Raw genomic sequence first — 22,020 nt, 5'->3', positions numbered from 1 at the left:
CAAGAACTCAATCCAATCTTAAAACGAAAATTTTACTTTTTTTTCTGAATTGATTTAAAAAATACAATTTTGATTTGATTTGAAATTCGTTTATTTGGAAGGGTGCCGTGCGCTATACCGATTAAGCACCCTTTTATCGATAGTACTATGTTACAGATTATATACAGGGTTTTTTTTTAACTGTTAACATTAAATATCCTTTAAAAGGCCTGTCAGCGTTAAAAATTTAATCACTTTGTCCTCCCTGATAGCATCATAAGTAAGTATAGAACCAATATCGTCTTCTAGCTCTACCTCGTCGCGTTCAGCTTGATGTAACAATACAATTTTGATTATACCGTTTACACTAGAGTGCCCCAAATGACCCGACTTTTGAAAAAGTTATGTGCTGCCGGCTAAAATTGATTCTAGGCCTAGTGCAAGATCTCATGCCAAATTTGGGCCAGATCGGATCACGGGAAGGGGTCGCTCAACGATTCTGAAGTTTGTATGGGATTTTGAGACAAAACCAGTTTTTCATGAATAACTTTGGTTTTTTTTTTCAGCCGAGTTCTTTTGAAAACGGGTTTTCTTAAATCCCAAATTATGACAAACATTTTATTCGAAGACTGCAATTCGATTCGAGTTAGAACAAAAAAAGTTATTAGGCTTCGAAAATGGACTAACTTTTTTAAGGATGATATTCATCACGGTTAATGCTGCGTCAAAATGTCCAAAGATCTGGCCCAATTTTGGCATAAGATCTTGCACTAGGCCTATGATCAATTTTAGCCTGCAGCGTATAGCATTTTACAGGTTTTGAATTTCCCATACAAATTTGGGGCAGTCTAGTATACACTATATTTTGCATACCAAGTTATGCTCTTTGAACAAATTAAAGTAAACATGGTAGATCATCAATTAACAAGCAGAGAGCAACTCGTAATAAGACAATGAATTTTTTTTATCAGAGAGTTATCATCAATGAGTACTGAGACGCGATTCCGTTTTGAAGAACATTAAAAAAATTATGTTAAAATCTTTTTAACCTTACAAAGTCAGTATTTAAAAACATGAGAAGAAGGGGGGGGGGTAATTGTCAGCGTTACGTAATTTTCATAGGGGGGTACGTTGAAGCGTTACGATTTGTGACATACGGGAGAGAGGGGGTCGAAAAAGTGCATTTTTGCATTACGTAATTTGTGGATGGTGTGTGTGGTGTAGCGAAGCAAAATATGTATATAAGGTAGCTAGTATATGTATACAGACTCCTTTCGTTTTTGGCAACACGCTCATAAATTTTATGTTGCCTGAAATGAAAGTTGCCAAAATCGAACGATTTTTTGTCACTTTTTTATTTCTTTATTTTTATTTCAAATTAATCAAAATAAACGTTAAACATAATATTTCCATAAATTTTTATAATTTGGCTCAGTTTTATTAGTTTTAATGATGGGACAGCCTTGAGAGTATATTTCGCATGCGGATTAAATATACTCGCAAAGCTGTCCCACATTTGGCTTTTCTTTTGTCAGTTGATCATTTGATTATCTCTATCTGCGCTTTACTGGTTGTTTACTGATAAAAATAAGTTTGAAATGATGTTAATGACATGTTTAGATAGTCAAAGATAACGAAAGTTTATCGTAAGAATTGAGTGGGTCTAAAATAAAATGAATAACAACGTTTCATGAATGAAACAATCTGTACCATCATATTTTAGAAAGTTTTTCGGTCGATTATCTTTTTAAAAAGACTATAAATACCTTCAAATTGAAGCAAAGTATCTTGGCTGCAAATATTTGATGAGAAAAATCAATTGAATATGACTTAAGCGTGTGCTACCAGGTACGCGTATTTTTGTTCATAGATTTTATGGAAGTCCAAGCAGCAAGTAACAGCATGACAAAAACCTAAAAAATATGGCTTTGTAGCTGACTATTTTCCATGTTTTACAAAGAACAATTCAATAAGCTTCATGCGAAATTTAAAAAAAAAACAGTTTGATGGAATTTACCCATTAGGCTGAACCTAGCTTGTAAAAATTATGGAGATTGTTATTTTTAACTTTACTGTACTGTTTTATCTAGTCTAACATTCGCAATTTCAATGAATGCTTATTTTGTCGCACACATTGTATGAATATTTATAAAATTAACGTAAATTAGAGGAGCATTCTCTATAAATATACATATGGGACAGCTTTGCGGGTATATTCCATATGGGACATACATGACTTGTTATTTTTTTCATACATGTTGAGAACAAAGTTATGAAAGTTTTTAGTCTAAATTGAAGAACTAAGTGTATTTGAACGATTTTTGAGATAAACTGAAAAATGACGAAAATGCATATGGGACAGTCTTGCGAATATCGGCAGTAATATAATTATCCAAATAAAAAAAAACATGCTTATATTATGTTTTACAATAATTTTGAATAATTTGAAATAAAAATAAAAAAATAAAAAAGTGACCAAAAAATCCGTCTTTTTTGGATGTTGCCAAATACGAACGGTTTTACACGGATGTTGCCAGTATAGAATGTCGCCAAAATCGAACGGGATCGGTATATGGTATCCACTTTAAGTGCACGATCGATCCCTAATTATGGCTAAGGCTTCATCGATTTATTTATTTATAAACTATTGAAAAATTAAAAATAATAATATTACTCAAAATCTCGAGGAATAGCCAGCATTTAGATCCATTTTTACGACAAATCAAACATTCTAATTCGAGGGAGTAGTAACTTGTTTGGAAAAAAATTCTCGATATTTTAATACGTATTTCAAAATCCTTTGAGCTTTGAGTAAAATAAATCTATTCGCACAGTGGTGTGACATCAATCGCACGCCTTTGAATTGCAGTAAATGTACAGTAGACTGCCCCAAATTTTTATGGGAAATTTCAAGCTTGTGAAATGTTATGCGCTGCAGGCCTTAATTGATCCTAGGCCTAGTACAAAGTCTCATGCCTAATTTGGGACAGATCGGATCACGGGAAGGGGTCGCTCAACGAGCCTAAAGTTTGTATGGGATTTTGAGACATTTTGTTCGGGAGGAACATAAAAATCCAGATTTTCATGAATAACTTTGGTCCCTTTCGGTCGATTTCTTTTGAAACCGGTTTTTCTTAAAGCCTAAATTATGACGAATATTTCATTCGAAAACTGCATTTCAATTCGACTTATTACAAAATAGTTATTAGACTTAAAAAATGAGCTAACTTTTTTAAGGGTGGTATTCATCATTGTTAATGAGTCGGGGCGTTCGAACATTTCGACGCAGCATTAACCGTGATGAATACCACCCTTAAAAAGTTAGCCCATTTTTGAAGCCTAATAACTTTTATATTTTAACTCGAATCGAGTTGCAGTCTTCGGATAAAATGTTTGTCATAATTCGGGCTTTAAGAAAACCCGTTTCCAAAAGAAATCGGCCGAAGGAAACCAAAGTTATTGATGAAAAACTAGCGTTTCATGTTTCTCCCTTACAAAATTTCTCCAAATCCCATACAAACTTCAGGCTCGTTGAGCGACCCCTTCCCGCGATCCGATCTGGCCCAAATTTGGCATGAGATCTTGCACTAGGCCTAGGATTAATTTAAGCCTGCAGCACATAACTTTTTCAAAAGTCAGGTCATTTGGGGCACTCTTATGTACAGTAGACTGCCCCAAATTTGTATGGGAAATTCAAAACCTGTAAAATGTTATACGCTGCAGGCTAAAATTGTTCCTAGGCCTAGTGCAAGATCACATGCCAAATTTGGGCCAGATCGGATCACGGGAAGGGGTCGCTCAACGAGCCTGAAGTTTGTATGGGATTGTTTCTCCCGAACAAAATGTCTCAAAATCCCATACAAATTTCAGGCTCGTTGAGCGACCCCTTCCCGTGATCCGATCTGGCCCAAATTTGGCATGTGATCTTGCACTAGGCCTAGGATTAATTTTAGCCTGCAGCGCATAGCTTTTTCAAAAATCGGGTCATTTGGGGCACTCTAATGTACAGTCATCAGTTTCTCACGAAGACGGCAGCCTTTTTACGCGAAGTACCGTAAACTGGGGGAACTTTGATCAGCGGGGTAACTTTGATCAACATGAAATTTTTGAAGATAATCATCATTAACTAAGTATAAAGTTAAAATATCTGAAAACTGTTCACTATGTTTGAAAGCATATGAATTGAGTTACAAGTAAGCTTAATTTGGTTTTTATTCGAAGATTTTTTATATTACTTAAAATACAATTTTAAAATCTTAAAATATCGGGTTTTTTGAAGGCTCATAAACAAACATCTCTCCTGATCAAATTTAAGCATTTAGGAGCAAATGGATTGTTTTGTGTGAAAGTTCATCTTTTTTCTTGGTTTAGGTTAAGATTAAGCGTTATTTTTATGGTCATTTGTTGAAAATTTTTGAATATTGAAAAAATAACGGTAATTTTCCATGAAAAATCCACGATAGAAAATATGGCTAAAAACCCTATCAAATGGTTAAGTTTGAAGAAAAAAAGAAGATGGAAACTGTGTGAGGACTAAGGTAATTGCATGAAGGTAAAATTTTGTTTGTTTTTGAGGCAAAAAAATATTGAGAAATGTTTATAATTTTTGCCCCTAAATGTATGCAGCAACATTGTCCACCTTTTCAGTATAATTGATTTTTAAAGAAAACGTTGAAAAAGTCAATTGAGTCCACACAAAAAATTACTTTTATCGATGTTTTGAGCCTTCTGTGCTAAATGGCATCAAAACAATAAATTTGAAGATGTTGAGACACGTAAAAACCATAGTGATCAAAGTTACCCCGAAACTCGAAACCTGGTTTTGTAACAAACATTTAATTATGCCCACAAATGTCGTTTGAATTTACTGCAATCAATGATCATGTTTGATACTCCTCACCTCAGTAAGGGTTTTAAAGCTTTTAGGTATTACGAAAAGGCAACCCCTTCCAAAATATTCAAAAATGAATGAAAAAAGTGATCAAAGTTCCCCCAGTTTACGGTACTTCTTAGGAGATGAGTCCATTGCGTGGGTAGACCACATCAAAGATCTGGGCATACTCGACCGTAAGCTGGAGTTTAAATACGAACTACGTCGTCGATAAAGGTTCTAGAAGCCTCGGATTTATATTTAGAGTGGCCAAGGACTTTCAGGACGTGTACTGCATGAAAGGCCTGTATTGCAGCATATTTTGTTCCATCCTCGAATACGCATCAGCTGTTTAACCTTCCCATGCCGTTCGGGTCAATATGACCCGAAGCACACATTCAAAATCTCTTTATCATCATTCCAATATACTGAAGAACTAGGAATTTTGACAGACTAAGTATGTTCTATGAAAATAATGATCAAATTAACGTCAAAAAATTGAAATTTGAGTTTTGAAAATCGGTTCATTGGGAAATAAAATACAGCTAAGCAAAGAAAAATTTGGATATCGTTTTTTTAAAGTTAGATTTTTTTCTACCGGAAGATCTGAGATAGCGGTCAAAACTTTCATTGGATCCCAACATATCTATACACTGTCGGATAGATGGATTCTTAACGAATTCAAACATTAATGAAACACTTAAATACAGAAAAACTGTCAAAAGTTATGAGCATTTTAAAAATAAAATTGATTTTTCGGGCTTTTTACTTTCTGAACCAGTTTTTGAAAACTTGGTAATACATATCGACTTTATTTTAAAATTTTGAGTAATGAGAACAAATTACCTACACAATGAATATAATATCATCAAAATCGGTTAACATTTACAGCCAGGAGAACGAAATCAAACTATAACTCAAATTTCTCCGAAACGGATATTTTGCGAACGGCATGGGAAGGTTAATGTCCATACTACCAGAACGGTACCGAGCTGTTCGAGGCTAACCAGCGGCGCTTTTTCGTTATGTTCTCAGACACCTAGACCCGTTTTACCTGCCAAGCTACGAACATCGATGTCGTCTCATAGACATGGATAATCTTCAAGCCCGAAGAAATGCTACACTAGCCTCTTTCGTCGCCGATTCTCTTATTGTTTGGATTTTTAGAACCTTACTTTCTTTATGTCAGGATTTAAGGTGTTAAATTCCGTAGTTTTTAAATATGTTTAGAGCAAATTTTTATAAAGATTTTTTTAAATAAAATATGGTCAACTTTATGACTGAACTGTACTATGATCAACTTTAAAGTTCGTATTTCTTATAAATGAAAAATTAAATTCATACTTTTGTTTTTTTTTTTCTACCTTCCTATAGCTGCCCAAGAAACGGAAATCGTCCGCAAGCAGTACACGAAAGTTTTAGACGCCTACGGTTGTCTCGGAGTGCTGCAACTTAATGCCGGCGACAGTTCCCTACTCTATCTGGTTATGGTAACTGGATGTTTTTCGGTTGGAAAAATCGTTGATTACGAAGTTTTTCGGATCACCCAGACTCAGTTTGTGTCGCTCCAGTATCAGCCGACCAATGAAGATCGCATTTCGGAAATACGCAAAGTCCTCAATTCGGGCACATTCTACTTCTCCTTTGCCAATCAAAGTGCCAGCAGTACCCTGCAGCAGGTGGGCGGTTCCAGTGGCTACAATTTTGATATAACTTTATCTGCCCAACGCCGTAGACGAACTACAAAAACAGACAATCGGTTTTTCTGGAATCGAATGTTGTTCATTCATATGCTGCGGTTTGGTGTCGAATGTGAATTTTGGCTGCTGAAGGCCATGTGCGGTTCGGTTGAAATTAGAACTGTCTATGCCGGAAGCAAACAGGCTAGGGCTGCTATCATTTCACGATTGAGCTGTGAACGAGCTGGAACAAGATTTAATGTGCGAGGCACGAATGATGAAGGATGTGTAGCAAATTTTGTCGAAACAGAACAGTGCATTTACCTAGATGCTGAGGTATCATCATATATCCAAACACGTGGCAGCGTTCCATTATTTTGGGAACAACCGGGCGTACAAGTGGGCTCACATAAAGTGAAACTGTCTCGTGGCTTTGAAACATCCAGATCTGCCTTCGATCGCCACATGACAGCCATGAAATCGCGCTATGGCAAACAAGCTATAATCAATTTACTAGGCACCAGTTTAATCGGCAGCAAAGAAGGTGAAGCAAGTTTGAGTAACGAATTTCAGAGGCATCACAAAGAATCGAACCACACCGATGTACCACATATCGTCTTTGATTACCACCAAGAGTGTCGGGGTGGAAATACTGGTGCGTTGTCCAAATTGAAAGCCAAAATAGATGCCATGTGCTCAGACTTTGGATTGTTCCACGCTGTCGGAGACAGCGTGTTCCGCGAACAAAAGGGTGCCATTCGGACAAATTGCCTCGATTGTTTGGACCGTACCAACTGTGTTCAAACTTACATCGGATTGGAGATTCTGAACGAACAAATTTCTCAAATGTCCACCCTTTCCGACAAAAAGCAGCAAATCAGTTCGCGGTTTGAAGAAGTATTCCGACAAATGTGGATCAACAATGGTAATGAAGTGAGCAAAATTTACGCTGGTACCGGCGCCATTCAAGGTGGCTCAAAACTCATGGATGGTGCTCGTTCGGCAGCGAGAACCATTCAGAACAACCTTTTGGATAACTCGAAGCAGGAAGCTATCGATGTTCTGTTAGTTGGATCTACGCTTAGCTCTGAACTGGCTGATCGTGCTAGGATCTTGCTGCCCTCAAATTTGTTACACGGTGGGAAAAATATTTTTCTAGTAAAATATTTGAATTTTAATCGACAATTATTTTTAGCCCCAACTCCTGTCTTGCGGGAGATGTGTCGACGGTATGACGAGTTTGTTGGACCGTATGACATGAGAATTGCCTGCGGTACCTACAACGTTAACGGGGGCAAACATTTTCGTAGTGTTGCCTACAAGGACGTTTCATTGGCTGATTGGCTGCTGGATTGTCATAAATTGGCACGTTCTCGGTGTAGGTTTTAGAATGTTTTCTAATACAATACAATCCAAATTAATTGCGTCTTTTTATTCACCAGCTCTGGTAGATGTTGCCAACCCGGAAGACACTAATGAGCCACCGATAGACATATTTGCTGTTGGTTTCCAAGAAATTGTTGACTTAAATGCATCCAACATTGTGGCAGCAAGGTAAGTTCGTTGTAAGCTTATAAGCATTGCAAAACAAAATAGTTCTTAATTGTACTTTATCTAATTGCAGCTCTGATAACGCTAAAGCCTGGGCTGAAGAGTTACAGAAAGTGATTAGTCGTGATGAGGAATATGTTCTGCTCACTTATCAGCAGCTAGTGGGAGTTTGTTTGTACATCTACGTAAGGCCACAGCATGCTCCTTACATTCGAGATGTGGCATCCGATTGCGTCAAGACTGGGTTGGGTGGTGCAACTGGTAATAAAGGAGCAGCAGCAATACGTTTTGTGATTCATGGCACTTCGATTTGTTTCGTGTGTGCTCATTTTGCCGCTGGTCAATCCCAAGTTACCGAACGAAATGCAGATTATGCTGAAATAACCCGTAAAATAGCATTCCCAATGGGTCGAACATTAAAGTCTCACGACTACGTGTTTTGGTGTGGTGATTTTAACTATCGCATCGATATGGATAAAGAGGAACTGAAGGAGACTTTGAAACAGAACGACCTCGCTTCCGTTTTACAATTTGACCAGCTGCGAATACAACAGAATACCGGCAGTGTTTTCAATGATTTCCTAGAAGGGGAGATTTCATTCCAACCCACGTACAAGTACGATCTGTTTAGTGACGATTACGACACAAGCGAGAAATGCCGTGCTCCAGCCTGGACGGATCGTGTTTTGTGGCGACGAAGGAAACAGAGCCCAGACGCTGATAAGCACCCGAACTGGAATCCGGGACGATTGGTTCATTATGGAAGAGCTGAGTTGAAGCAGAGTGATCATAGGCCGGTGATTGCCATAATAGATGTTGAGCTTTGTAAAATCGATCCACAACGAAGAGCGCAGGTATTCAACGATGTCATCACAGACTTAGGTCCTCCAGATGGAACTATACTTATTCAATCAATGAACTCATCTTCCAATGCTGATTCTGGCGATGAAGATGAAGGCAGCATATATGATGAAAACTTGATGAGTGCATTAATTCAAGAGTTGACTCAAATCGGCGAAGTCACATTGGTACGCTTCGTTGGAGACATTATGTGGGTGACGTTCCGCGATGGACAATCCGCATTAACGGCAGCTCAAAAAAAGTTTGTTCAAGTTTGTGGTGTCAGTCTTTCTATAAAATTGAAAACCGACAACTGGATACAGCGAGTAGAGCAAGAGATTCTCCTCTGCACACCCAACACAGTCAGTTTCTGCGATAGCCAGATGGGCGATTACAACAGCTTGGGTATTCCCGAAGTTCCATCGCGTCCCAAAAGTCCTCCCACAATGCAGCAGCCACCATTACGTCCCGCACCACCTAGTCGCCCGCCACTTCCTAAATCACCACAAGCTTCTCCAAAACACCAACCCCAGGCGCCACAATCTTCAACCCATCACCATCATCACCCCAAGGTAGGAGTGATCAGTTTGGGTGCCGAGGTGCTGATGGCATCGAAACTGCAGCAGAAACCGGCCGTCCCACCATCGCCACTGGTTCCGACTTCGGCCACAACGAAAACTACTCCCCCGATCGAGGAGTACGCTAGTTCTAGTCCAATCCTTGGTTCATCGGCCCACGGATCTTCCTCGAATACTCCTCTTCAAGACACCGGAGCCATCTATGAGGAAATCAGCGACGATATTGTAAGTTTTTCTCTTTTATTTTTTTTAAATTTTATTTAATTATTTATTTCGCCAAACATCGTAGGCTTAAAACAAGTCTTTCTTTTTTTACTCACAAAAAACTGTAAAATAAAAATGAAGTCATCAACTTTTGTCTGGTAGAAGATTCGAACCCATACTTTATATTTACAAAAAAGTACATAAACTGAAGATTACGAGAGTTAGAAATACTTTTTAACTGAGACATTGCTGAAATGTAAAATACAGTATAGATTTCCTTGTTTTATATCTTTTATTTTTTAACAGGCCATCCCTGAACCACGAGGACCTCCTCCACCACCACCCCGATGTGATGTGTATGATCTGGATGTAGCGACTAACAACAGCGGCAACAACAAACCACAGCAGTCGTCTGTGATCACAAAATCCTCTCCAACAGGCGGTGCTACGTCCGGTGGCAGTTCTGGTGCTGGCTCACCACTAACCGCACAACCGCCTTCAGGAGCACCCACTGGCGGACCACCCAAGATGAATCCGCCACCATTGCCGGTTCGACGAGGAGCACCACCACCAATACCGAATCGAAGTGGGGGCGCTCCACCGCTTCCGGCACGGCCCAACAATTCCTAAATACTCCCAAAGTTTATCTGTATATCAAAGCAAACTAACCAAACCAGTCTATATAAACTCAGAATCTAGCTAACACAGAATATCCCGTTGAACCGCAGCCTAGCTGGATAGTTATTACCAATATTATTATTTGAATACGTAGCTGCTTTAATAGAAGAAGCACATGTTAGGCAGAAAAAAACTTCAATGAGAGGAATACCACACAGTTGACTGTGCTTGTGCGATTCATTATTCTTCAATAATTATCAATAAGGAAAACAACAGGCTGATTGGAAACAAACAAACATTCCATAGTTGACGCGATATTACTCAGCTAATCATGAAAATTATGATAATAAATCGGTATCTAATCTAATAGCGTAGCTCAGCTTCGTATGTAAATTTAGTGTATTTATTTAAAAAAAATATTGTTGATCGTTCGACGAAAAACAAAAATCAGTGTTGTATCAGACAAAAAAAAACTCGCTGTAGTTAAATCAGTTCACCATTCACAAACAATATATAGTCAACGTTTATTGCTACCAATAGGTAAAATGAATTGATAGTGTGGAATACCTTAAGATAAAAGACTATTTTGTTGAGCCGTCAACAACGACGAAATCATAGGTTTAAGCTTAATCGTGCTGCAAATCAGCTCGAGGTACTTCTGTTTAATTTATTCTTTTTTTTACATCGAGATTGTATGGTATGGTAACCTATACGAGTGTATGTATACTTTTTTGCTAGGAATTAAAGTTGATGTCTTTGAAATTGTATTGAATGCTAAATTACACTTAAATACTTTTTTTCGGTAAGATAACAAAACAAATGCAAAGGTTTTCAGAATCTAAAACTGAAATTAATTACAACGCCAACCATTAGTTATCAAATGCATCATAATACACATGACTAAATTATCTAACAATCAAGCAAGCTTTAATTTTTTGTGTTTCGAAGATTACTAGAGAAAAAAAGTTGTCAAATGGATACATATAATGCCTGTAAATCTTCATTTATTAAAAAAATTGTTTATAAAATAATATGTTTTATAATAATGTAATACGCGGAACTTCAAGGAAAGATTATGGAATAAAGTGTTGCAAACTTATAACTACTCAAAACCATAACTCAAGAATGGAAAAGACATGGTACAATAGCTATTAAACAGCATTATTATTGTTTTTATTAGAATAAAACACAATACACACGTGTAAAGTGCAAGTGGAACCATATTTAGCAAACAGCACATGCAATTTTAATTATTATATGCATAGAGTAATTCACAGAATTGTAATTATCAGATATTTGATCCGTTACATATAGAGAGTAAAAAAAAGGAGATTAAAACAAAACATTCTATGTCACAGGTTTAATTTCAACATATATCACAGTTCTATCACGCTGCTTTCGTCCATGAACACTTCTACCTCAATAAACGCGTCGCTGCTGCTTTCACTGGGCAGCTCAGTCCCATGCTCTGAACGCCGGTGTTCCTCCAGGGCACACTGACGACCATAGACAAACCCGCAGATGTCGCATCGATGGTTCAGTTTACTGTTGCCTTCCGCCGCCCCCTGTTTATGGTGCGTTTCCATGTGCTTCCGTGCGCGATACAACGCTCCAAACGAACGACCACATTCCCCACACGGAAAAGGTTTCAGGTGTGTCTTCCGGTGTCCATTAAGCTGGACGACCGTCTTAAAACTTTTGTTGCACATCGAACAGTGATAGTTGCGTGCATCTGAGTGCGTTTTAAGATGGTGATTATAGGCCGATTGAGAGCTGAATCTGAAATAGTTTTACAGTTAGAGATATTTAATTAGCATAAACAGGTAGAGGTAGAAATTTTCATTAAAAAAAATGGAGGGGTCGGCAATTAGGTGCCTTACCGACCCCAAGATATGTTCCATCCTTGTCAAGGGGAGTGCTAACCTGCTCTCCTTTCAAAAGACACAAAGGCTTGCAAAAATAGAAGGGTATTTCAACCTGTGAACTTTGAAACGCTTCTAGCGATGTATAACTAACCACTATGAAGATGTCCAGTGTTCCCAAACTGTTAGCAGAGCTGCTCTTTACCAATTTTCATTTGTCGAAACATTTTTTTTTGCTGGGATTTTAAACCTTGAGGCTTATTTAGTTTTTTTACACGAGATTTCAATTAACAGTTCAATCATTCATCCCGGGTAGTCGACGACAATATTTTTTCAAGGAATTTAACAGCAAACTGTCATTCTTCCCAAACAAGTCCACGACAAGACAGTTGGTTGCAGGATGCAGCTTAAATTTCACCCAACTTTTGAAATATCTTACAGGATTTTCTTATAGAGAGAAAGACTAACTTTTCGTCTCCATCGCCCATAGTAGAATTGAATATCTAAATAGGTAACTTATTTAAATATTAATTACTAGCAAACATCCGCTTACCTTTTCTTACAAAACGAGCAGACAAACGGCCGACTGTCGTCATGAGTACGTAGATGAATCTGCAGGGAGTTGGAAGTCCGGAATCTTTTACCGCAGACACTACATCCGAATGGACACTCTCCTGTGTGGATCCTTTCGTGTTTCACCTTTTCGTAAGGTCGTTTGAACAACTTGCCACAATAACTGCACGGGTAATTTGCTTGTTTGCTGACGTCAGCTGTTGTTCCAATCGCTACTCGCGAATCATTCCTTGATCCGGAATGATTGAGATGTCCTTGCGTATGCAGCGCTAAATGCTCCTCATCATCGAAATTGCGATTGCAATTCTTACAATGGAACATGCTTTGTAGCTGGCTACTAGTGTGCTCTTCGGAGACAGTTTGGTGAATTTTTTGATGAAGCTTCAGGCTCCTTAACGACTTTAAAACGACACTGCATTCCATGCACTCGAAACCAGTTGCTGCTGTGCTCGATTCAATCGGCTCACTGTCGTCTGAAATAACTTCGAATCCATATTTTATTTCCTCTCCAACATGCGTAGCTTCTGTATCTTCTTGGTTCTCATCAATGAGAACATCATCGGCATCGTGGAAATCCTGAATATGACGATCGACCGAATGAAATAGCATGTTGCAAGAATTGCAGCTATACACAGGCAGATTTGTCGCACTGAAATCTTCATCACAGAGTTCGGTTTCGTCGGCAATAACATCGCTTTCTTCTACGTATTCCACCAAATCTTCATCTAACTCCACAACATCTAAAAATGATAGGATGTACATCAGAGATACAATATAATAGATTGAAATTCAGCTTACCGAATTCGTGATCCATGGTTCGAATAATATATGTATACACTGTTGTTATTGGATCAGCTGTTTTCACTTAACGCACATCGTACTCAATACAAATAAAAATACTGCCAGAAATTTTCATAATGTCGTAATTGATTTACGACCATTTTTGAACGATTTTAGGTGTCTATGACTTTTAGCTTTTAGACTCTTAAATTTAAAGGCCAACATTGATGAGATTTTGCATTTAAGATTCCATATTTCATTAATTAGAGAATATTAACGTTGGCGTTCTACAAGGCAATAATATGGGGCCAATTATGTTTCTTTGTAACTTAACGGATAGCTTTGTTCTGTAAATAGGTTGCATACATATTACTTTCAAAAGTAATTATTTATTTTTGTTAAAGAAGAACGTTTGGTTCAAATGCATTTTTGTTAAATTGAAACAAACCTTCGAAAGTTGGTAAAAGCCGTCGTTAGATTGCACTAAACGCACTCGAACTAAACGCACTTTATAGCGTTTGGCTTTGGTAAGCTTTCAGCAAATATTACAATTGTTAGATAATGTACACGATGTATTAAAGTTTGTTTCAATATTCAATACTTTCACCTATTTTTAGAAAGCTACAAGATACCCTTTAAAAGTTCAGGATTTTAGAATGGCCTAGTCTAGCTGTTTTGCAGCATTAGATACCTTTTTTTTAAATCATAGTTTCGACGGATTTCTCCTTGTCTCCAGTCGACGGCATCCACCAGCAGCAGAAACTCAAGTAATACCGTATTTGTTTTCTCCCCTCGATCAGTGGTCCACCGTACCCGACAAAAACAAACACAAACTGTCGCCAGTGTATTGCTACCTCACTCACTCACACGCTCTCTCGCAACACTGACAAAATTTTCGGGGCAACACCGCCCGATGGCAGTGCAACACCAGGTCAAAACCAGTGCAACACCGTCCGAATAAACAAACAGTTTGACAGCACCTAGTGGTGCACCAGTGCAACACTAGTGGATGCCTCGGCATAAACAAATACGGTATAAGTCACCAATCAATTTCGCACAACAGCTCGTTCACCCGCTGGGGGAGTGATTTTGTTTCACTTTGGTGTACCTTGATTATTACCGTATTTGTTTATGCCGAGGCATCCACTAGTGTTGCACTGGTGCACCACTAGGTGCTGTCAAACTGTTTGTTTATTCGGACGGTGTTGCACTGGTTTTGACCTGGTGTTGCACTGCCATCGGGCGGTGTTGCCCCAAAAATTTTGTCAGTGTTGCGAGAGAGCGTGTGAGTGAGTGAGGTAGCAATACACTGGCGACAGTTTGTGTTTGTTTTTGTCGGGTACGGTGGACCACTGATCGAGGGGAGAAAACAAATACGGTACACTGAGGTTTTTTTTACGCGGTATTTCGTCCCGCGTAAAAAAAAACCGCGTAAAAAAAAACCGCGTTAATTCGGAAATCCGTGTAAAAAAAAACCGCGTTAATTCGAAAATCCGCGTAAAAAAAACCGCGTTAATTTGAAAATCCGCGAAATAAAACCTCGTTAATTCGAAAATCCGCGTAAAAAAAACCTCGTACTTCGAAAATATGCGTAAAAAAAACCCCGAAATTCTAAAATCCACGTAAAAAATCCATTTTAATTAAAAAATTCACGCAAAAAAGCACGTTACTAAAAAACGCGTAGGAACCATGATTATTTAAAAATTTGCGTACAATGAAAGTTTATTTTTAAGATAAAAAACAAAATCAATTAGATTAATAGAATAGTAGAATATAGTGAGGCTTATTTGACAGTGTGGAATTCACATCGTCTCATGTCTCAGGTCTCATGTCTCATGTCTCAGGTCTCATATCTACGGTCTCATGTCTTATGTCTCATGTCTCATGTCTCATGTCTCAGGTCTCATGTCTCAGGTCTCATGTCTCATGTCTTAGGTCTCATGTCTCAGGTCTCATGTCTCATGTCTCAGGTCTCATGTCTCAGGTCTTATGTCTCATGTCTCAGGTCTTATGTCTCATGTCTCAGGTCTCATGTCTCATGTCTCAAGTCTCAGGTCTCAGGTCTCATGTCGCATGTCTCGTGTCTCAGATCTCGAGTCTCATATTTCAGGTCTCAAATCTCAGGTCTTATGCCTCAGGTCTCAGGTCTCAGATCTCATGTATCCCGTTCTTAGTCTCAGAGCTAAGATTTTCCTAACTACAAAAAGATTCTAAGTGTTTTCCTTTGAAAAAGTCTTAGAATATTTTCTCTCAAAAACTGCGTTAATTCGAAAATCCGCGTAAAAAAAAACCGCGTTAATTCGAAAATCCGCGTAAAAAAAGCCTCGTAAAAAAAACCGTGTAAAAAAAAAACCGCGTAAAAAAAAACCTCAGTGTATATGATTTCACCACTGCACAAGCCTTGCATTCGTTGCACCGAATGATTATCCGCGAATTTCGGATGTATTACATAGATAAGTCGCTTGATTGGACTTTAACTAATTTATTGGAGAATAAGTAAAACCCATGCGGTTCGTTTAACTCTAGATTCTATTCTAACAACTTGGCTAACAAAATGGCTTACAAACTATTGTGTGAGTCTCTCTCGGCGAAAGTTGTTATGTTGCGAGAGAGTTATGCTTATTCTAAGGTACGTGCACAGATAATGGTGTTTGCGAACAAATTGATTAAAGTGTCAAGTGAACATAAAAAGGACACATTACAAACAGAAATTAATTTGAATTCCTGATCGGTTTAGTACCGATCACATAGGTTTGTTTATTAAGAACAATAGATACCTCAATTATTTTAAAAAAAATAACAATTACAATTACAAACAAGGGTATTAAATCAGAATCACTTACCTGTTTGGCCGAGTTCAGCTTTGTACGGTTTTTTCTCAGTTATAATTGTTGATTAGTTGCGGCGGTTGCAGGTTGGTTTTCTCAGCTACAACTTAAGTTCAATATACGGCGCCAATGACCACTTCCAATTTTATGACGATCTCCAGAAGTTGCTACTTACGATTTAACAATTTAACCTCCCATTTTCCACGATCACGATTCAAGTATAAGCATTTTCAATTTTTGACACGATAACGATTTACGTATAGATACTACCGATTTGGACACCGATATCGATTTTATTAAGCAACTAGGGAAAATATTTCACACACATCACTATTACGCACCCAGAAAACATCGACCTTCCCCAGGGATATTCGTTGTTCAGCCATCGATGCTAGGGCCTCGTGATTGAAGTTTTGAAAATCCCATGAAAGCAGCAGCACATGTCCCTTTACACTACTTTTTTTTTCTTCCATGTTTATTTCTGCATAATCTCGAATTTTTACTAAATTAGTACTACTAATGCATTTTAAAACTCGTAAGTTCCAATTATGTTTTTTTCAAAAACTTGATTCAAAAAAGTGATAAACAAATACCGTATTCGTTCAGTTTTGCACCGGAGCCCTACCGGTACTGCACTTTTTGCTATCTTTGTGCTCGTTTGCACGATGAGTGGTGCACTGGCAGAGGGACTAATCCCGAGAAAAAGAAAAAAAAACTGGCAGAGGGATGCAACCTGATACCAAGGGGCTGAAAGAGAAGGAAATTTCCGAACTGACATTTCAGTACCGCACTGACGTTTTGGTACCAAAATGCCATTGAAATCAAAGGGGAACTGACGTTGTGGTTCCAAAAAGTCGGTACGGTCCGTTTGTATGTGATTTGACAGTTGCTTCAGTCCTTTGCCTGATACAAGCCGTGTGGAGAACATCTCTCAAATTAAGCTTTTTTCGTCAAGATTAAGCTTTTTTGATCTAACACCATCGAGACGGAGAAAACGAATACGATATAAGTTCGCAACCCTGTTGAATCCTACATCGTAGGGATTGTGTTCACTGGAACATTCTTCTCTAATTCTAATCGGGATTTTTGAATTTTCTTTTTTCGTTCGAGAAATTCTCTTAAAACTCCGGAATCTTTTTGAGAAATCTTTTGTTTATGGCACAAAAAAGCCCACAATTTACTACACTTTATCCGAAATTATTTGAGAAAGCCATATAAGCGATCCGAAGAAACCGAAACCGAGCACTTTCACCGCTAACACTTTAAGCACCTCACTTTTTTTTTGTAAGATACACGCTACAAACATAAACAGCAAAACTGGGTTTCATAATCATCGTTTGCGGAATCATGGGAGTACTTTTCGGGGTTTTAAAACTGTTTCATACCTAATCTTGTTGAAAATTGATTGATTATCAGACGAATAACATTCGGGAGTGTCCAAATTATTCGTGGATCGATATTTTTCCAATTACATACATTTCGTTGAAGCTTCACAAAATTCAATGTATTCTACTCTACATCTTACGTATATGTCTCGATTATGGTTGTGCAGATTCTTGCTTAATTTTAAGCTGAAAATCTTTTAGCCTTTTTGAACTCTCAATACGACTTCAAACACCAAAGAATGATCGTGTCCTAGTGCCGTCTTAGAAACATAGATCAGAGCTAAGAGGCTGCGGACCGGGCTAGCGGATTGTCCCTGGCTTTGGGTAAACCTAGAAACATGGGGGGTTTCTGGATGAGTTATCCCTAAGGGTGAGAATCCCAGGAAAAAAAATAGAAACATTGGGCCTTCCTAGATCTTTGAGTAAACCTAGTAAAAACGGGGATGCCTCAGAAACATAGATCAGAACTAAGAGGCCGCCTCCTCACGCTATGCGAAACGGGGAACAACCTTACCAATGATTCTTCAAACTATGGTTTAACTTAAGCAATGTATCCATTCTAGTTATATTCACATATAATAGTGCAATAAGATAGCTAATTGTTTTAAATTTAGGAATTTACCGTCAAGCTTCGTGTTATCAGTGTTAAAAATCTAGATGTACCTACTAAAGTCATTTGCAAGAAACTTGTGGCGAAGATCCACTCATTAAGGTGAAATGGTTTCAAAAGTTTAATCTCTTATTGAAAAGGATTTCTATTTTCTCGGTTCCTCCTTCGGTGCCTCCGGGTACGTGTTCGGAAATCCCAAATAGTAGTCAGCTATTCGGCCGGCCTCCCGCAGTCCACTGAGCAGAGCGCCATGCACCGTGGCCGGATAGTTACGTATTGTGTGCTCACCGGCAAAGAACAACCGAGGAATGTCAGCTTTACTGTCGTCGTCATCGTCATTGCCATTGCTATTGCTGTGCGTTCCATTGATGTTGCTACTGCTGCTGCCAGCTATCGGTTCACTGGAGGACCGGTCACTTCGAGGCGTTACCGGGGCTGCCAATAAATCGTAATCGCTCCCGGAGGAACCAACCGAAACGAAGCTATATGAACCACGGGCCCATGGATCAGCACGCCATCGTGTGACAACAGTTTCCTTCGGCTGTGGAACGGCTGAATTGCCGAATATACCTTTCAGCACAGCAATGCATCGACCTGTTAGGGATAATTCACTTATCAGAAAACCTGATTATATTCAAAAATAGCCTAACAACTTACCAACAATGACATCGTCCGACACGTTTTCCATAATTGCTGCTGATTGACCCGCAACCAGCGCTAGCAGAACCGGCGATTGAGAAATATTCCAGAACAGGAACAGTTCCCCTCGACTTGCTGTGGTGCTGCCGACATGGCCAAATAAATTTGTATTTGGATCCCAGAAGATTCGATCAAAGCATAGAACCACTTTGTTGAGATTCCCGAAACCTAAACGTTGAATAGCTGACTGTTTCCACTCAGGCAACGGTGGATCGAAACGGACCGTATTCATTTGGTTCGATTTGTCGCAGATGGCCACCTTCAGAACGCCGAGAGTAAGCGTACAAAGCACCAGATCAGCCTTGTAGTGAACGGATGAATTGTTGGATTTGAGATCAGCTGTTACTTCGACACCTCCAGGAAAATACTTGATACGTTTGACCGCGGTGTTTACTCGCACATCGAGACCTTCGGTGAGAGCGATCGGGACACAGGAATACCCGTTCTTTACCGTTGTGTGATTTCCTATGAATTCGAAATCGTCATCCTGGTCCCAGTGTTTGAGTGAAAGATTACTGAGAGGGGTAGCATTAGCGAATTCCAGGTTAGCAAAATGCCAGTCAAGAATTTGACGATCCTTGGAGGAAAGATACACTTCGCTTATCTGTTCATTTTCCAGATCTTTAAGTTTGTTCTCAATATCAACCTGACTAGTACGAAGACGGTCAATGTCTTTCCATGCCAGTTGTTCTTCTCGAGCCGTGACACGAATTTTAAATTCATGCTCAACATATTTGGAATCCAATTCATTTGTTTTTGCCGGTTTTGTTTGGACCAACTCCTTATGCTTTCTACGTAAATCCTTAATGCGATTCATGGTGTCGTCAATGCACTTCTGGTTTTCGACCAGTTTTTGCTGCCAGGAAATAATATTGTTTAGATGTTGCACTTGTTTTTCTTTGACGTGTTTCTCTTGCAGTTTGATGATCCATTCCAAGGCTTGACCCAACGAAACTGGGTGGTTTCCAGCATAGTTGAAATCCAATTGATGAGAAAGATAGCTGGTAGCCTCCAGCAGACGATTAAACTCGCGCTCTACCATATCATCTTTGTGCTTGGGAACAGGTTTTCCACCAGCCCCATACAGAGGACAAGCAGTTTTAATCGGACACATCTCCATGCCAGTTTGCTTACTTAGAATGGTAATAGGGTTGCCCCAGATTCCGGTGACCACCATGGCCCCCAGATCGGCAGTGTAATTATTTTTGCGGAATGTAGCTATTCGACCACCCACTCTATCTCTTGCTTCCAAAACAATGACATCGAAGCCGAACTGCTGCAGCTGTTGAGCGGCTGACAGTCCTGAGATACCAGCACCGATAACAATGACCTATAAAAGAAAAAAACAATTGATTTCTCACTTTAAAATGTGTTCTTTGGTTTTCAAAAGGTCTTTCCATTCGAATCAACTCTCATGGAAGTAAAGATTCGAATCACTATGATTAAAAAACTTATGATGAACTAAATAAACATTACATGCTAGTAATGAAACATACTGTTTTGCGCACAAAATGTTATTAGAGATTCAATCGGATGTAAATCACCCAATGGATACATGCTAATTTTAATATTCTATACCTGATCATTCATTACTTTACAAATCAATTATTTAATTAGTGTTAACAAAATGGTTACTATACCTTGGCCAGCTTTTTACTCGGTAGTGGTTTCAACCGTTTGAATATTCCAAAGTTGATAAAGCCGTGGCGTTCCAAAAAAGCATGCACCTTCCGTACCAGGTTCGGATCGCTGTCGAAAGGCTGTTCCATATTCTTGAGAGCATTTTCAATCGTCAGCTGAAGGGTTGGATTTTCGATCCACATTTGAAGAATCCTGTTTCGAACGTTCAGGAAAACCCGTTGGGCCACCAAGCCGTGTTTTGTTATCTCCGGAAAGCAAACAGCTTCGGCGGCCGTCATTTTCTCGAACGGCAATCGGGACTGAAAAGCAGCTCCTTCCAAGCCGGTGAGAATCTCTCTATGCGGATTGGGATCCACTTCTCCCTTTTCGTCTTTGACTGCGGGTTCCACTTCCCGTTTCTTGATCTTGGGTTCGACTTTCGCTTCCGGTTTTTTCTCAATGCTGGCTCCCTCAGCGCCTGCGTGAACCACTTTAGTGTCGGAGTACTCTACTTTGGGTTTCTTCCTGCGACTTCTTCTACTTCCTTCTTCGCTATCAAAAGCTGGCCCCGGTCGGGGTTTAGCCTTCGGTGTCAAATCGGTCATTTCAATATCAGAGTCATCGCTTATAATGGTAACAGTTTCGATGTCCTGGGCATTATTTATACTGCTGTTTAAGCTTCCACCCGCTCCGACTGCGGAGATGGTCGCTCCCGAACTGGAGGTATTCATATCGCTTCAGTTCCGGTCCTCGGATCAGGATGAACTTTTCCAAGCGTTGTGCGTATTTTTTCGCCGTGGCTTCTTCTTGCTGTTCTTCTTTCTTCTGCTAGCAGCTTTCAGTCGCCCAAGCCAATTTTCAAATTCCTTTTATGGCACCATTTTCAAAAGGACTTTGAAAAATGTTAGTTTTTAAATGATCAGCGAACACCGTGCTGCAAAAGGAGAAAGCGATATTCAATTTATAAACAAATTAAAACGGTAAAAACTTACCATTTTACGAGCAAAAATTTCCGAGGATACGCGCACACAACAAAACCCTGCCAGCAAACGAAAACAACCGCATTGAATGAAAAAAGCATATAAGTGTTGCCAAATTCATTCGAAAAGAGGCTTGATTGAAAAAAACTTAACGAAAAACTGCTTTTCGAGCATTCATGCATTTTCATAAGGTCAAAATGAATAAACCAGAAACTCTTAATAGAAATTTCAAGCACGGACTGATTATGTGTTGTTCGTTGAATGGAAGTTGGATTGATGAAGTGCGCATATCAATGAAGTGAAATGAGCACAAAAATGAAATTTTGCCTTTCCTGCAAACTAAGTTTTAAGGGTATCGAAAAAC

General features: G+C 39.0%; 3 protein-coding genes and 1 non-coding gene across 5 annotated transcripts in view; 1 reads left to right on the top strand and 3 right to left on the bottom strand.

Annotated features, from left to right (window-relative positions):
* Window positions 1-11,657, top strand: part of LOC129746571 (synaptojanin-1) — a 55,561-nt gene extending 43,904 nt beyond the window's left edge. The window contains exons 3-7 of the mRNA XM_055740277.1: window positions 6,224-7,666; window positions 7,724-7,906; window positions 7,971-8,082; window positions 8,153-9,722; window positions 10,008-11,657. Coding sequence (XP_055596252.1) covers window positions 6,224-7,666; window positions 7,724-7,906; window positions 7,971-8,082; window positions 8,153-9,722; window positions 10,008-10,331 — 3,632 coding nt within the window. The 3' untranslated portion in view covers window positions 10,332-11,657. The remainder of the gene's footprint in view (window positions 1-6,223; window positions 7,667-7,723; window positions 7,907-7,970; window positions 8,083-8,152; window positions 9,723-10,007) is intronic.
* LOC129746574 (zinc finger protein 568-like) lies at window positions 11,300-13,687 on the bottom strand. Of its 2 annotated transcripts, XM_055740281.1 has the most exons (3): window positions 13,553-13,687; window positions 12,735-13,494; window positions 11,300-12,098 (listed from the first exon to the last, which is right to left on the bottom strand). In XM_055740281.1, the coding sequence occupies exons 1-3, from the start codon at window positions 13,566-13,568 to the stop codon at window positions 11,696-11,698; spliced, it is 1,179 nt and encodes a 392-aa protein (XP_055596256.1). In that variant the 5' UTR covers window positions 13,569-13,687; the 3' UTR covers window positions 11,300-11,695. The 2 variants fall into 2 exon arrangements, with proteins under 2 accessions (XP_055596256.1, XP_055596255.1); XM_055740280.1 differs by lacking the exon at window positions 13,553-13,687 and having other exon boundaries at window positions 12,735-13,527.
* LOC129750221 (U6atac minor spliceosomal RNA) lies at window positions 12,164-12,264 on the bottom strand. Its single transcript, XR_008738352.1, has one exon. It is a non-coding gene; the product is annotated as a U6atac minor spliceosomal RNA (small nuclear RNA).
* Window positions 13,688-18,290: 4,603 nt separating the features above from the next.
* On the bottom strand, window positions 18,291-21,755 carry LOC129746572 (possible lysine-specific histone demethylase 1). Its single transcript, XM_055740278.1, has 4 exons — window positions 21,669-21,755; window positions 20,697-21,610; window positions 19,015-20,386; window positions 18,291-18,951 (listed from the first exon to the last, which is right to left on the bottom strand). The coding sequence occupies exons 2-4, from the start codon at window positions 21,405-21,407 to the stop codon at window positions 18,503-18,505; spliced, it is 2,532 nt and encodes an 843-aa protein (XP_055596253.1). The 5' UTR covers window positions 21,408-21,610; window positions 21,669-21,755; the 3' UTR covers window positions 18,291-18,502.
* Between the last annotated feature and the right edge of the window lie 265 nt (window positions 21,756-22,020).

The sequence above is a fragment of the Uranotaenia lowii genome, chromosome 2 (genome assembly GCF_029784155.1).
Source record: "Uranotaenia lowii strain MFRU-FL chromosome 2, ASM2978415v1, whole genome shotgun sequence".
NCBI lineage: Eukaryota > Metazoa > Arthropoda > Insecta > Diptera > Culicidae > Uranotaenia > Uranotaenia lowii.
Note: the sequence above shows the minus strand (reverse complement) of the source record. Positions and strands in the feature narration are given on the sequence as shown.